At 35.5% G+C, this 16,541-nt stretch overlaps 1 protein-coding gene across 2 annotated transcripts in view; it reads left to right on the top strand.

Moving 5' to 3' along the window:
* Yipf7 (Yip1 domain family member 7) overlaps positions 1-13,575 on the top strand; it is a 32,845-nt gene extending 19,270 nt beyond the window's left edge. For both annotated transcript variants that reach the window (XM_031342565.1, XM_031342564.1), the window contains exons 3-6: positions 2,081-2,244; positions 9,411-9,556; positions 11,168-11,349; positions 13,365-13,575. In XM_031342565.1, coding sequence (XP_031198425.1) covers positions 2,081-2,244; positions 9,411-9,556; positions 11,168-11,349; positions 13,365-13,527 — 655 coding nt within the window. In that variant the 3' untranslated portion in view covers positions 13,528-13,575. The remainder of the gene's footprint in view (positions 1-2,080; positions 2,245-9,410; positions 9,557-11,167; positions 11,350-13,364) is intronic.
* The last annotated feature ends 2,966 nt before the right edge of the window (positions 13,576-16,541 follow it).

Below are 16,541 nucleotides of genomic sequence, written 5' to 3'. Positions count from 1 at the left end.
GATCTTACTGTAAATTTCCTATTCCCTTTCGGCTAGAAATCCTTCCGCATAGTATTCCATAACAGTACCCAAGCTTCATCCATTATTTGGCTGTGGGTGTCTGTATCTGGGTCAATTGCTGGGTGGAGCCTCTCAGAGCACAGCCATGGTAGGCTCCTGTCTGCAGGCATTAACAGAGTATCATTAATAGTGTCAGGGACTGCTGCTTGCCCATGAGATGGGTCTCAAGTTGGGCTAGTTACTGATCAGTTATCCCCTTAGTCTCTGCTCCAACCGCTGTGCCTGCATTTTTTGTAGACAGGATACATTTCAGGTTGAAAATACAAAGAAGTATCTTTAATGGGGTGAGAAGTATACTTATCTATGGTGTGAGGATAAGTTTTCAAAATGAAGTTAGTAAATATTTTCCATCATAGAGATAAGATCTTATTTGGAGAAGTTGTACAATAAAATATGAAATTTTAATATGTGAGTATTATGAAAAGTGCTATGGCAGTGTTGACATAAACATATTTTGAGAAATAGTATGTATTTGATGTAAATTTAAGTTGAGGTTCTGGAGAGATGGCTCAGTTGGTAAAATGTTTTCCACAAAATCATGAAGACTCTAGTTAAGATCTTCAGAACCCACATGGAAAGCTGGATGACATGATATGCACATGCATCTGCAATAAAACATGAAGGTGATGGTGACTGGAAAAATCTTTGAGGCTTGGTGGCTCCTCATTTTAGACAAATCAGCAAGCTCTAGATCGGTAAGAGATTCCCCATCTTGAAAACACAAGGCAGATCTACTGAGGAAGACACTCAACATTGACCTCAGGTTTCCACATACACATGTATACACATATACACACCTAGGCCCTGCCCCAACTACCTGTACACACATAAGAGAAAGATAGGGGGGTTGTTAATTTAAATTAACAAAAAGAAACAATGAAGAATTTAGTATTTGCTTTTATTGGTGATGAAAGAAAAGAAAAGAAAGAAAACTGCTATCGAAAGAAAATTTGTTCTGGCATTGACTATATCTTTGACATTGAAAAGACTTAACTTCATTTTCTTTAGTTGAAACATAGGTACATGTACTTTGTGGAATTTTCATAAAGAACAATTGCTGACAGATAGAATATCTATTAATGTGAAACAATTATTGAAATGCTAGATAAAAATAACTTTCAAAAGCACTCTGCATCCTATTGGTCTTGGTTGCTCAGTTGCTTTTCTGAAGGTTGTTTTGTGGGTCTAAGTTAGTGAACTGGAATAAAGATCATGTCTCTCAAATGTCATGATAATTACCATTTACAAAGCTCTCTTTGTGTGTGTGATGAACTATCTTGAGCTTTATTTTTAAAAGGAACTTTTATTTGTCTGATATAATTGTCACCTCAGAGACTTACTGCTGTATAATCTCACCCTTTCTAGTTGTTTCTGAACTCTGTCTGTCTGATCCAACTTAGTTGTTCTGGCCCAAACTCCTCTCTAAACTGACTGATTCAAAGTGGCTTCTCTTAGCTTCGGACTGAATTGTTATGGCTGGTCTCATACTAACTTTGCCAATCTGTTCTAATCTTCTGTTCATGTCTCATTCTCTGGATCATTCTGTCTTCATTTGTGTCTAGCTTGTTCTCTTTGCAACCTGTCTCTGTAAAACTGCCATACACACAGATCACACACTACTTTTCTATGTAGGGAGAAGAGCACTGTTCATAAAACTTCAATCTGGAATCAGGATGCTGTGTGTGTCATTTGCTTTCCAAATTGTATTTATTTTTCTGACAAATGATATTTATCATGCAGTTTTGCCCATAGAGAGTTTTAAATGAGCAAAGGGGACAACGTCCAGTATATTGCAAATGTTCAATTAAAACTGTTACTATAACTCATTTTTATAGAAGCTTTTTCATAACCCCTTCAAATTTTTCAGTTAAAATTGACTTCTAAGCAGGTTCATCATTGCTTTGGTAAGTATCCCTTAAAATTAGGTGAATTCATTCAGAGGAAATTGTGCTTTCATTTGTTGATTTAACAAGATATTCCTTTCTTGTATGTGAAAATACAGAGATTTTTATTTTTCTAGACCACAAAGTACTGAGCAGCCCCAGCCTTCCTCTCCAGTTCCATCAGAGATGTTCTTGCCTTCAGATTATGGAGGGCAGCTTTTTCAGCCCTCATCCAACTTGGATTATTACTCACAGTCTTCCTCGGTTGACAGTTTTGATGAAGAGCCTCCTTTGCTAGAGGGTAAGTGAATGTGTTTCTTAATGCATGTACAGCTTAGAGATCCACAGCAATAATCAGTATTTAACCTGTTCTGCCACAATGCTGCATACTGGGCTTCATGTGTAATTAATACACAGTTAACAAGAGCCAGGCAAGCCAATATAGATAAACCTAAACAATTGTAAGTTTGTTGCATTTGGGGATGAAGTATCCAAATATGCTTGTTCTGTTGCTATGGAACTTACAGTTCTTCAAGGATTGTTCATTGTTTCTTAGATTTGGGCTCTGGCAGTGCATAAACAAGAAAGACACGTTATGGAAAGGAGTTTATATCAGACAAACAACACTTCTCAGTTAGCTAATGGTACCCTTCATAACAACATTATTTTATTCTTTGCTATTAGCCTGGGAGCAAAGGAAATAGTTTCTCAAATTAATTCTTTGTGGTCAACATGGAGGCAAGCAAAAGTCTTCTCTGGCTCTCATGAGCTCTCTCTGTCTCTCTGTCAGTCTGTCTGTCTCTTGGCAGGGCTAGATGCAGAATACAGTTCCAGTACATAACAATATTCTTAGGAAGGAAATGCAAGACTTTTGGAGATGAAGGTCCAGATAGATTTCAGGAACATTTCTTTATTATTTCTATTCCTATGCAGACATCTTAAGTCTACATTAAGAGGTTTTTTTTTTGTTGTTGTTTTTTGTTTTTTTTTTTTTTTTTTTTTTTTTTTTTTTTTTTTGATGGAAGTAACAACTCTAGGAACTTGAAATTATCTTAGTTTGGCATTAGAGAGCTAAGCAGAAATGTTCAATGATAAACTCCCCCAAGCTCTACACGGACTCTAAGTGGAATCAAGTGTAAAAGGTTATAATTAGCAATATTTTTCATAAAAAATGGTACTTCATTTGAACTCAACAATAATCTGGAGTTAACTCAGTCCTCTCTCTTTGCCTAAAATAATGGAAAGAGGGAGGGATCTTGGGGGAGAGACAGATTTTAGTAATACAGAATAGCACAGAAAATTATGTAGTAGATCATTTAGTACCTTAGATGCTACTGAACTTTTGTGGTCAATCATGTCTAACCAGCTCAGTCTGTTTCTCCTCTACAACCACGAGACAATGGAAACTCATGAACTATTTTCACTGAGTGTTTTGAGTTCACCAAAATCTTTGCCTTCAATGACCCATAAATTGCCTCAGTGCACTAAGTAATATGAATTAAAATATAGAAACATATGAATTAATACATAAAAGTTAAAATCTTGTCCCTAAGGATTAACTACTTTGTGTTGGGTTTAGGGTGGAAGCTGAGAAAACTCACTTCAGATAAGGAAACTAAAAAATTAAAGTTTATTTTCTGAGCACTTAAGGAGGCAGCCTGTTTGGGATCTGAACCATGTCCCTGAAAGGAGATTGTACAACATTTTTAAAGGATGGGAACACAAAGAGAAAGGGATCTTGGAGGAGCTGCAGTCTTATCCAATTGTATTTTGACATTGTGGGTTAAACAGGGGAGTGTCCACTGGAGATTGGGCCATATCCAGGGCACTTGGCTTCAAAGTCCTTAATTCATTCTAGGACCTAGATATCTGGTCTGGAGCTCAGAGTGATAAGGGGACAAAGGAATGGATCAGCTGCATGTAGTTAATTAGGGCCTAACAGGCAATTGGTTATATATTTTTACAATTTATTCACATTGATTTAGATAATGACAATTTCTGCATTCTTTACTGGTTAACAAACAATTAAGAAAACATTTGGAGAAGTGGGATAGGTGTTCATTCCTAGTCCTGGGAATATGAACTTGTTTGACCATGATAGCAAGATGGAGAGGTTGTCCTTAAGATGGTTTTATTCAGACAACTGACTCTCTAAGTTGTCCCTGAGATGTCTGAACTCTGATGAGCATTTACAGCAGAAGCTGTTCTGCTGTAGGGAAATCTCAAGCTTCCCTAGGGCCTGGGACCTTGAATTTAGTTTTTCCCTATGGTTAAATGGAATCTGAAAACAAAACGGTAAACGGTAGTACTTAAAATAAGTTTCTTTTGCTCATTCCCAAAATTTCCTAGGAATAAACAATGAAACACATGATTTTTTTTTCCAGGTACTATGCTAGCTTCTTATATGTATGTGTGTGTATATATACATATATGTATATATATATATGTATATATATGTATATATATGTATACATATATGTATATATATATATATACATATATGTATATATATGTATATATATATATATGTATATATATTGTGTATGTACCTAAAGAGTTAGTTCAAAAGGAAATGTTATTCTTCATTGAAAGTATTTGTTTTGAGTATTTAATATAAAGTTGAATCATGTTACTGTATAAGGTCTTCTTATTATTGTAGCATAATAATTTCTACATGAGTTCTTTAAAGTCATTAAGAGTTAGAAAACATGATTTATAATGGTAGTATAAATCATATGCCACAATCTAAATATAACTTAAGAGGTTGTAGCCTACAATAAGGAATATTTTAACATGATAGTTAAAATATTTTGTCCTGTGAAGTCTTTGAGATGTATCTGGAACACTGGGAAAATGTGGCCAGAAAATACTTAAAGCATTGCCAGCTGTCCTTGAAAATGAATTTTTCTACTGCACTTTATAGAAAATATGCAATGTCTATGCCATCTATGTCAATTCCCTAGTAAAAAAAGGAAATATGAATACTTTATACTTTATTCTAGTAGAACTCAAAGAGCTATCCATTCTTTCCATTTTTGTGCTTTGTGTTGTATTAGTTTTAAATTAAATGTACTTTCCTTATTTTAAGATATATTTAGATAAAAATACATTAATAACTTTCTAGAAGATGCAATTGAAAAAAGTCCTTTTCCCCCTTTATTTCCAATATAATTCTCTCACAGATGTTTTGAGAACACATGGAAATCTTAGTATTTATACTTTAAAGCTGAGAATGATATTTCTTGGAGACGTTTTTACAATTGCAGTTTTGTTTAGATCCACTTTCTCTAGACCAATGCAGCATTTATATCAACTTCCTCAAAGATGCTCAGATTTTGAAGTACTATTTTTGTTTCAAATTTTCATAAGTTATACATACAATATAAAGTAAAAAATAAAAATTCACCATAGTATAGTGGTCAACTTCAGCATGTCAAATGAGAAAAGTGACTGGTATTTGTTGTTTCCTACTTGTACCACAGGCCGATACTTACATCTGAAAGGTCAGTGCCATAATTTATGCACAAATAAAGCTCTTAATACACTTTTATACTTTATATCATATACTTTACTACCACTAGGTGACAGCAGAACAATAAATTTTCCATTCAGGTTTTATAGAGGTTGTATCTTTGGTTTTATACTCTAAGGTGTTATGTTGAGACCCTTACAATGAATACTTGGTAATAAATTTACAAGCAAAATAATACAGACATATATATTCAGTTGAAAGCATAAATTTTTTTTTCATTAAAATATTTAGTACATCCTATATCCATTCACAATTTTATGACTCAGTATTGAAATGTGTGCAGGCCTTAATTTAGCCATCAAATAAATGATCAAAATTAGTAATGATATTGCACAGAGCATTTTTCCTTGTATTTTTTTCAGAAATAACTATTCTTCTTTTAAGGAGAAATCTATTTTGTACCAAAAGCACTTAATTGTAATTAAAAACTAAAAATGAATTTGAAAGTGACATAAGCTTGACCTGAAGTTTGAACTGTGTTGTTTCTTAATTTTATGGTCTTCTGTTATTTAAAAAAATTACATTAAAATCTGGACCGATTTTAAGGTTGTGGAACCACTCACCTCTTCCAGCATACATAGTCATAAGATACAATGCACTGAAGATAAGGAAAAACATGGGGCCAGAAATTCACACAATTGGCTCAATCTTAAAATTACTTCCTTTTATTTTTTGAGATTATAGTATAGGTACATTATTTAACCCTTTCCTCCCTTCAACCCCTCCCACGTAGCCTTCTTTGCTCTCTTTCAAATTCATGGCCTTCTTTTTATTAATTGTTGTTCCAATAACTAACACAAACACACATATATGTATGTATGTGTGTGTGTATATATATATATGTACATATATTTGTGTGTATATATGTGTATGTATATATGTGTCCTCTTGTATATATATATGTATATATATGTGCATGTATGTATATATGTGTGTACGTATATGTATGTATACATATACATATATACATACACACATATATATGTACACATTTACACATATACATAAATATTCCTAGATACAACATGCTCAGCCTGTATACTGTTGTTCGTAGGTACACTTTCAGGTGCTCACTGTTTCATCATGTTTATGTTTCTCCTTGTTTACATGTTTTCTTAACCCAGTGCTAAGAGAACAAATCTAGGCCAAAGCCACTGCTTTAACTCTAACCTATGACATAAGTACGCTTAAGTGATCCCTGCTACACTGCTTAGGGTAACAAATTTCAAAATCATCTGTATATTCAAAAGTTTATCTCTATGTGCTAGCTCATCCACATGTCCTGTTGACCATGTGACAGTTTTTAAGTTGTTGAAGGGAAACCCCTCTATGACATCAAGATCATTAGAAATCCCACTTGTGTAAAATATCAACTCGGAAAGTATTTAAATGGTACTTGCCATCATTAAAACAAATATGAGCATAAAGATGTGGCTTTTGTTGGATATATCAATAGGAGGACAGGCCCTTGGCTCTTTGAAAGTTCGATGCCCCAGTATAGGGGCATGCCAGGGAGGGTAGTTGGGAGTGGGTAGGTAGGTGGAGGAACATCCTCATAGAGGCAGGGAGAGGGGAGATGGGATAGGAGGGTTCCGAATGGTAAACTGGGAAAGGGAATGATAACATTTGAAATGTAAATAAAGAAAATATCCAGTAAAAGAAAAGAAAAAAAAAAGATGTGGCTCAATGGAAGATAGTTTGCCTAGCATTTACTTTCTATGAATAAATAAATAAATAAATAGATAGATAGACAGATAGATAAATGCATATATATAACTGATCTGTTTCTATTATCTCACTAGAGACATTTGTACATGCTTGGGAGTGCAGGTGAATTTAGGAAGGATAGCCTTTTCAATAGGAAAGATAGAATAAATTAGATAGATGATTGATAGACACATTAGTGATAGATACATGCTAAGAAATGATAGATAATAATAATAATAATAGTATGAATAAATAGATGATAGATATATAGAGAGATAAAGAGAGATATATAGATATCGATGGGTGAATGGATAGACGAATGGATGGACAGTTGAATTTAGGAAGTTAGACTTTCTTGTAAAAAAGATTAAATAAATTAAATAGAAGATAAATATACACATGCATATATACATACATACATAGATAATAAATTAGCTGCATATGGACCTAACTTTTCAATGCTTTACCGGAATGAGATTGGCTAGTGTGGAAATGTATCATGCACCTTTAGCCATTGAATGTTATTTATTATCATTTTTATAAGTAGCATAATATAATAATAGCCAATGTAATATGTAGATAAGATATAAAGAATCTTATAAATAGATATTGTATTGCTAAACATTAGCAGAATTCAGTACCTACCATAAATGGTATAAGTAAAGCAGATTCTTTAGAAACATAATGCCCCCAGGAATTTTATTGTTTCTGAAATCAAAAGATGGGTACATTTAAGAAGTTTTATATACAGATAAGAATACACAAAACGTATTTGTCTAGTTGACTACCTATAACAATCATATTTATGTTTGATTGAGCCACTGTTCAAAAATTTATTTGAAAATGTATGCAGAGAAGTTTTTGAATCTAGAGAAATGTGACACTTTTAGTCTCAAATATTCATGCCAGGATTTGTTTCATTGAAATTGTATTAAAGATCTGACTTTAAATAACTATAGGTAAACATTGGCATTCCACACCAGCTTGACCCATTCTGCCTCAGGCTGTAACTCATGTTCCTACCTGAGAGTGAGTGCTTACAGAGAAGCCAGCAGTCAGACAGGAATGGTTCCTAACAGCCCTTGCTTTACCATCGGAATGCTGCTCAGTTTTCTTTGCTTTCATTTTTGAAAGTGTAATTTATGATCTTTAAAACATTTCCTTTGAGAATGGAGAGCTGCCTCTGCATTTAAGAGCACCTGATGTTTTTCCAGAGGCCCCTAGTTCAGTTCCCATACTCACATAGTTTCCTTACAAATCAAGTCAAATTTTCTGATCTTACATTTTTGATACTGGTTTTTCTTCTGCATGTAAGCCATAGTTAGTCATTATTTCTGCTCTTCTTTCCCCCCACCTTCACATTTTTAGGTTATATTAAATGTCTATTTACTTAACAAATACCATATGATGGTGATAAAAAGAAAGTTACTTCACCTCTCAAAATCCAAGCCATCTATCTGATGCATAAAACAGGAGCGAATCCACACTACTTTTATCAGGTGTGTGAGACCAGTATTTGTAGATCTCGAGAGGCCAGTAAACCCTGAGCAATCAGTCCGAGTTTGCTTCAGTGAAATGATTTTTATTCTAATACTCTCCCTTACAAAAGGAAAAGATTAACTTGTCCTTTGTATGTAATCTTTGAATATATTGATTCAATCTCCCCGTGCATTGGTTTATAAGCATCTGCATGTACATCGTGGTTACTGCTCTCTGCAGTACATCGTGGTTACTGCTCTCTGCAGGAAGAGTGGTACTCTCTCTTCCTCGTGGAGATTTTTATCAATGTAGAGCAAGGTTATTGTTCTTATTAGGAAGGATGAAGGGAAACTCTAGGGCTAAACTGAACGTCATTGCATAATTATGCCATGAGTGATATGGCCTGATTACAGAAGTGCTCGCAGATGAAAATGTGGGTGGAGAAAATATCTGGCGGGGTGATTGAGACGCGTTTAGCCTGTTAGCTACAAGGATAGATTTTACTGTATGTCAATTCCCGTGTTGTTAACTAGAATTAAAATTTCACTGCATGAGCCCGATAAAAATATTTACAGATTTTTTTGTCTATACAGTATTTCTTTAAGTGTATTGTTTGCTTACTGTATATTACCTCATACTTTAGATTATGAAAACAACTAGATAAATCCTCTTAGGATAGCATGAAAAAATAGATACACTATCCTTGAAGGAACATAATAAATGTTCGACTATTTATTTTCTTTTCCCAGAACTTGGAATTAACTTTGATCACATATGGCAGAAAACCTTGACGGTGCTAAATCCAATGAAGCCAGCAGATGGCAGCATCATGAACGAAACCGATCTCACAGGACCCATCCTTTTCTGTGTGGCTCTGGGAGCCACATTGCTTATGGTAACAGCTAAACTGACATTTCTTGGCTTGTCTTCATGAGTGCTACTTTTGGAGAGATTTCTAGGAAAAAAAAAAAAAACGGAAGAAATTTGCTTTCTATCATGCCTTAGGATATGACCTTGTATCCCATCACATTAACAAGTGGGTATAGAGGTACATGACTACAACGACAGTACTCGGGATCATGATGATCCTTAGTCAGCAGTCCAGCCATTCCATGATTAGATACAGAATGTCAGGCTTAAACAGCTTCTCTCAGCACAAACACATGAATACACATGCATAAGCACATACACACATGAACAGCACCCCCCCCCCCCCCCCCCACGCACACACAAAGCTGTATACTTCAAATGTGGTTTAAAAAGTATATGTGACTACATACATGCTTTCTTATCCTTTGTTAAATTTAAAATACTACACAGTCAAGGTACCGAATACAATCTAGTTTCTGAGTGGCCAATGATCACACTCTCTTCCTCCAATATAACGGCTCATTCCTTGTAGCACATATAAAATACCCATGCTGTCTAACTCAACCTCTGTCAATCAGACTTCCCACTCATTCTTACGGCTCCCCTTTTCTCTTTTTGACAGCAATGTGTTAGTCTTGATCAAACCTACTATGCAAGACCATGGCAATTAATCAAATAGTCAGAAACAACCAATATAATATATATATATTAACCTATCTTTCCCTTGCAAGTCATTTTAATATAACAACTGTTTTTCTGTGGAATATGTTATGATTACCATCTTTTAAAGGACAGTCGTGTTAGTTTTATCATCAAAATCACTCTTGGATACATAAAACTAGTAGGAGTTATTTAAGTATCTTCTCTTGTCTGTCATTCCAACCCTGAGGAAATGGGCATATAAGATACACGAATTTGACCAGAGCAAACTATTTAACAAAATCCCATCTCATAAAAGAAGACTGTGATGTAGCTCAGTGGTAGAGCTACTCAAAATCTACAAGGTCTGGGACTTGACTGAACTGCAAGAAGCTTTTGTTAGCATTTGATTAGAAGAATATTAAGATTTTAGATCACGATGAACTAAGAAAGATCAACTGTCTAGGTAGGGTCCTAGACATTTGAGGTAAAAACCCAGATAATTTATTTTCCATTTCAATATTAAACCTTTCTTAGCATTTGAAACAAACTCTTAAAATAACATTATTAGTGGTACTAATTGTAAATTTCTAGACTGTATTAGATGTTTTTATTCTTCTCATCAGTCATTCAGCTTTGCAGTAAATATGGGGCAAAAAGATATGTTTCACTGCTGTCATACTCTACAGACAATGTATGGTTTAAAAAGTCACACTGGCAATATTTCCTATTTTTTGTAGTATGACTACTCTGTCCCAAATTATATGTATATGTATATATATATATATAATTATATAAATTATAATTATACATAATAGATACATATTATCAGGGTGTTTATTTTGGAGATCATAGTTCTTATTACAGGCAGTTTTTTTTTTTTATTCTTTAGCCAGAATCCTCAGTGACCTGGTGATGTATCTACCATGATATTCAGTAGCATAGAGTATACTTTCAAATGTTTTGATTTCTAACTGCTTTCTTTGCGTTGCTTCAGGCAGGAAAAGCCCAGTTTGGTTATATATATGGCATGAGTGCCATTGGCTGCCTGGGGATTCATGCCTTACTGAACTTGATGAGCTCTTCAGGGGTGTCATATGGCTGCGTGGCCAGTGTGCTGGGATACTGCTTGCTCCCCATGGTCATCTTGTCCAGCTGTGCAGTTTTCTTTTCACTGCAGTAAGTGTTTTGCTAATTGACCCCACATGCACAATCTTTGCCCATGTCTGCCAGACCAGGACAATCATGAAGGTTTCTTAACATTTTGTCAATGGAATTGGAGGAATTATGCTTATTAAAAGCTAGACATAAATTCAGAAAAAAAGTAGGTCAATTTGTCTGGGGAGCTGTTCCTATTTAACTAGTTTGAAAAATAAATCCAACCATGTAATATTTAAAACTTGTACCTTTAAGTTGTCACATTCTTCAATATAAACCATTGGCATGGGTAATATAACAACTGAAGAAAATTCACTTATTTGATTTTGTAAGAGTAAGTGCCTGCTGAATTTTGACAAATTACTTTAGTGCCCAGGCATCTGCCTTCTAGGCTTAGGAGCAACTGTTATTTCTCAGCTGGGCTCCTCACAGTAGAGAACTCCCAGAAACCCCAATGAGGATATTAATTCTGGAGAACTTAGCAGCACACAGGCTCAGTCAATACAATTTTTGCCTTTTCTTTCTTCATTTAGGCAGCCGGCATTTGCAATTCTAAACTCTTCATAAGGGTACTTAGAGGTGTTTCCCACAGCACGTTCCCAAGGCTCGTGTAGAACGCTAGCACTCAGCGACCGCAAGCAAGCAACCTTACAGTTCCCTGCCTTGTCCACAAAACCTGTAGAAAGAAACACCCATGTGCCTTTTCTTTCATGTACAAAGGAGATTTAATGCACTTTCTTCCGGGATGATGCAGGTGTAGGTTATTAATGCTACATCAGAAGGGATGTCGCCATATAGAGAGCTTATTCTTATCGGGACAAGGGTAATATGATTAAAGAAGCCAAAATGTATACTTTTGATATCACAAATAGTTATTCTTATGAAATTATTGAGAGTGATTTAAGCATGCTCATTTTGTTTGATATGGCCTGATTCTCTTTATTATAACATTCTTGAGAATCAATGGCGCCAAACATTGCTTTATCAACGAGTACTCAGATTTAACAAAAGACTATGACAGGAAATGGACAATGTGAAGGCACAGATAAAACCAGCTACTGAGTTTTAGCTACAGACAAATGCTACCATTTACATAACTGTTTGCTCTAGCAGGTTGCTGTGTTTACAGGACTGTGCTCTGCAGAAGTTTGCTGTATTAGTATAATTTGGTTCTACAACTTTGTCTTAAGGGTTTTGCAAAATAATAATGCTATGGTGAATAACCTTAAAATGCTGTGTTAATGGGTATTTTTGGTGACTTTGGTATTTAGAGCTTCTTAAATAATTTGGGTGCTAGGAACAAAGAGAAGACTATTTGTGTAATTTTGATTTGGAAAATCAGTACATATTTAGCCTTTTTTTTCATCCTGAGATTATAAGGGAAATTGCGTGTGAGCGTCTCACCACTGTGATGAAATACTTTAGAAAGTCATCTTATAAAGGGAAAGATTGATTTTGGCTCTCAGTTTGAGGCCATGCTTGTTAACTTTTTTCCGTGGAGAGGTAGAAATGGTGATAAAGAAAGTGTTATGGAGCAGAGCTGCTCACCTTCATACCCTGGAGGAAAGAGAACAAGAGGCGGGGGTTGGTCGGCCAAACTTCTTCCCTCCTTCCCTCTAGGTTCTGCCCCTGAAGTTAGCTCTACCAAATCCAGCAACAACTACTAACTAAATGCTTAGCCAATAGACTTTGTTAAAATCCAAAGCCATAATAGACGATTCATAAATACATACATAACATGAAATGAGAATAAAATGGGAATGTTAATAAGTGAGACTGATTATAACCATGGCTTCTGCTTTTGCTTATTGTAGATTTACGTAAATATAAAAAGATCAGTCCTGAACAGCAGATTTTAATGAAGTCTTTTCTGACTTCCTGAGGCCTTGTAAGCTCATTCAGGTGATCAATCTCCTTTGCAAATGGAGACTGATGTTCTGAACAGATGTACCACCTGCACTTCAGAGGCAGTTCTGATTCAACCTCCCGCCTTTCCTCCAGGCATGAGGCATCTGTCATCTTTGTCTCTCCTACAGGGGTACCATTGGAACCATGTCAGCCCTGCTCATCATTACCTGGTGCAGTCTTTCAGCTTCTAAGATCTTCATTTCGGCCTTGGCCATGGAAGGACAACAGCTTCTTATCGCTTACCCCTGTGCCTTACTTTATGGACTCTTTGCCCTTCTGACTGTTTTCTAAAGATTGCTTGACATGACTTTGCAAGATCCTATCTGTTTGCTCTTCAGATTTTTCCGGAAGTGTATCACCACTCAAATTCTGTGAGATAACTTCCATGTTATTGCTGTTGAGAGAATGTTAAGCAGAGAGACAAGACAGTGGTCAATGATACTGCTCTACTAGCCTGTTGGTGGAGATGATGTTTTGATTTTTTTTTTTTTAGCCTAGAGCATTAAAACAGTTAAAATACTTTGAAATACTAAGAGATACAGTCTTGGTGCTGATAAATGCTGTTTCTCTCAATAGATATGCTTCTGAGAAATTGTAAGCAAAATACCATTCTATGCTTAACATTTATTAACTCTACAATAAATATTTTTCAAAAACTTTTCATAAGTCTGCATGTGGTTAAAAGTTACACAGTTTGGCACCTTTGGAGAGTTCAGGGGTTTTATCTATGGAGAGTCAAAGGAGCCGTTTCATTTACCTTAGCAGCTGTTATTCGGTGTCATTTAGATAATGTATTGACTCAACACATTTCAGATTCTCTCTTCCCTCTCATCTGGTCTAAGTGTTAGGGCCTATTACTACAGCTCTCCCTTGCATATATCCAAAGTAATTTTGCTATATTCTCTCTAAATAGATAAATATCCTTACAGGAAATTCCACCTACTTTGTGTTAATGCTACTGAAGTTTTGGAAATAGTTTCTCAGTACTGCCCTTTAATCCTATACTACACTTTGGTTTGAAATTTGTTTTGCTACTCAGATGACCAAATAACACCAATACTTTACTATTGAACTCTCTAATCTTTCTTCCACTACCGTTATTTTGATCCTATTTTCTTTAAAGCCATAAGCATCTAGATGATTACTATATCTTCCCAATACATCTGTCTGCTTACAAGAGCTTCTACTTATGTCTACTTTGCCCCCCTTTGATTGCCTTCTTCTCTCCACGTCTCTCTTCCCTCCATATCTAGTATTTTCTCTAAACTTTTATTTGCAAAAGCACATAAACATGAACTGCTGCCCCCAACTCAAAAGTTTCAAGTGCGACCTATTTCTCTAGTCTACTGTGTTAAAACAAAACAAAACAAAACAAAACAAAACAAAAACAAAACAAAAAAACTTTTGAAAGGGTTGCCTTATCTCTGAATCTCCTTTATTACTTCCTCTTTATTTTTCCTGGTCACCTGTGCAAGAATTCTTCATCCTGTTAACATGACAACCTTTGTCAAATGGGTGATGACATGTCACACTACATAATTTTTAAATTTCATCTCATTGGGTAAGTGGTATTGCCTTGGTCTTTTTAGCCAGTTTCTGGTTTGGTATTGTACTTCATCATATATCTTTGACATGAATTTCCAATGGCCAATTCTCTTAGCCCTCTCCCTTTGGCTGGTATTTCTTCCACCTTTAAATCATAAATCTAATATTATTAACTGTGATCATTCAGTTAAATGGCTTTCATATATATTTACTCCAAGATTCCATTTGCATTGGCTATTCTCTTCCTTGAACTCCTGATATCTAGACAATTTACACTTAATATCTCCATTTGATTTTTCATGTGATAAACTCCTATATATTATGTCATACGATAAGCTCATAATCCCTTGATTTCTATCCTGCCTTCCTCATTTTTCTTTAGAGTCTTTTTATTTTTGTCGTAAGTATAGTCTTGATCAATTTTGTTTTTAACCAACATCTTGTCTAATATTTAATTTAACCTGTCCTGAAAATATTTTTTAAATGTGACCGTGTCTCACGGGCTCTTCTTTGGTTAGGATACAAAGTGTTTCTCCAAAGGATTTTTATGTGTCAGACTTCCTTCTCAGATTGTGCTTTCAATGAGTGAGATATGATTGGCTCATGAGGTCAGAGACATAATCAATGGATGAATTCTTAATTTGAAGATGTTGATGGGAAGAAATAGAAATGAGAAGATTCGGTCAGCTTGGAAGAAGTAAATCACAGAGGTTTTGCCTTTAACTGGCATATCTAATCTGTGACCCATACCTGTCTGCTTTGAGGTGGACCTCTCTGCTCTGCCATGCACTGCCTCACCAGGACATTGTATCTCACCATACCTAGGCATAGAACTGAGAGTGCGAAATGACTATGGACTGCAACTTTGAGTCTAAAACAAGTCTTTCTTTTCTTAAGTTGTTTGTTCAGCTCTCTTACCAAAGTTAGAAAAAGTGACTGACACAAGCTCTTTCCTAGCCAGTACCACACAGGCCACTGGAACTGCTGGCTAAAGGAAATGCTCTCCTCACTGACTTCTTTCCCTCATGCATTCTCTGTAGCAGGCTTTTTTATACACACAACATGTGTAAGGCTTTGAATATGTATATTTATTTATGGTCAGACCAACCCAAGGCCCTTTTATGGTATCCATTTGTACTTACAAAACCCTCCTCAACCACCTTTTCACAGCTCAGATGCTTTCTAGTCAAAGTCCGGCCCTTGGAATAACAGATAGCATTCTCTGGAATCCTGTTAAGAGTTGTAAATCTCTGGTCCAGCCCCAGAACTTCTGAATACGAGTTTGGGTTTTAACAAGATCCCAGGTGAATTAGATGCACAATAAATTTTTAAAGTGCTTGCCGGCATGACCTGGCCCTGTGACATGCTTTGCTTTCTTAACTTCACACCTTAAATTCAGTCCCCTCTTCACTGTCCTCATTTTTGCTTCTCACACTACACAGTTTATCACTTCTGAAGCCTCGTATTTACTTGGTTTACCTGCAGCGTGCTTCAGTCAGACGTTGCACGTGGTCCAGCTCTGTGTTCATGCCACTTCCTCATCTGAGGCCGTATGTTATTCTATTTGCACACATTCCACTCAATCTTCCTCTATTCATTCTCCTCTGTTATACACGAGGGTAATTAGAATGGCTTAATGTCAATATATCTTAATTTGTTTACTTCTATGTCTTCTCTCTCCTTATCCCAAAGATAAACATGTTGAAGTCAAAATCCTTATCCATAAACAACATTCTTTTTTTTTTTTTTTTTTTTTTTTT

The sequence above is a fragment of the Mastomys coucha genome, unplaced genomic scaffold, assembly GCF_008632895.1.
Source record: "Mastomys coucha isolate ucsf_1 unplaced genomic scaffold, UCSF_Mcou_1 pScaffold22, whole genome shotgun sequence".
Taxonomy (NCBI): domain Eukaryota; kingdom Metazoa; phylum Chordata; class Mammalia; order Rodentia; family Muridae; genus Mastomys; species Mastomys coucha.
Note: the sequence above shows the minus strand (reverse complement) of the source record. Positions and strands in the feature narration are given on the sequence as shown.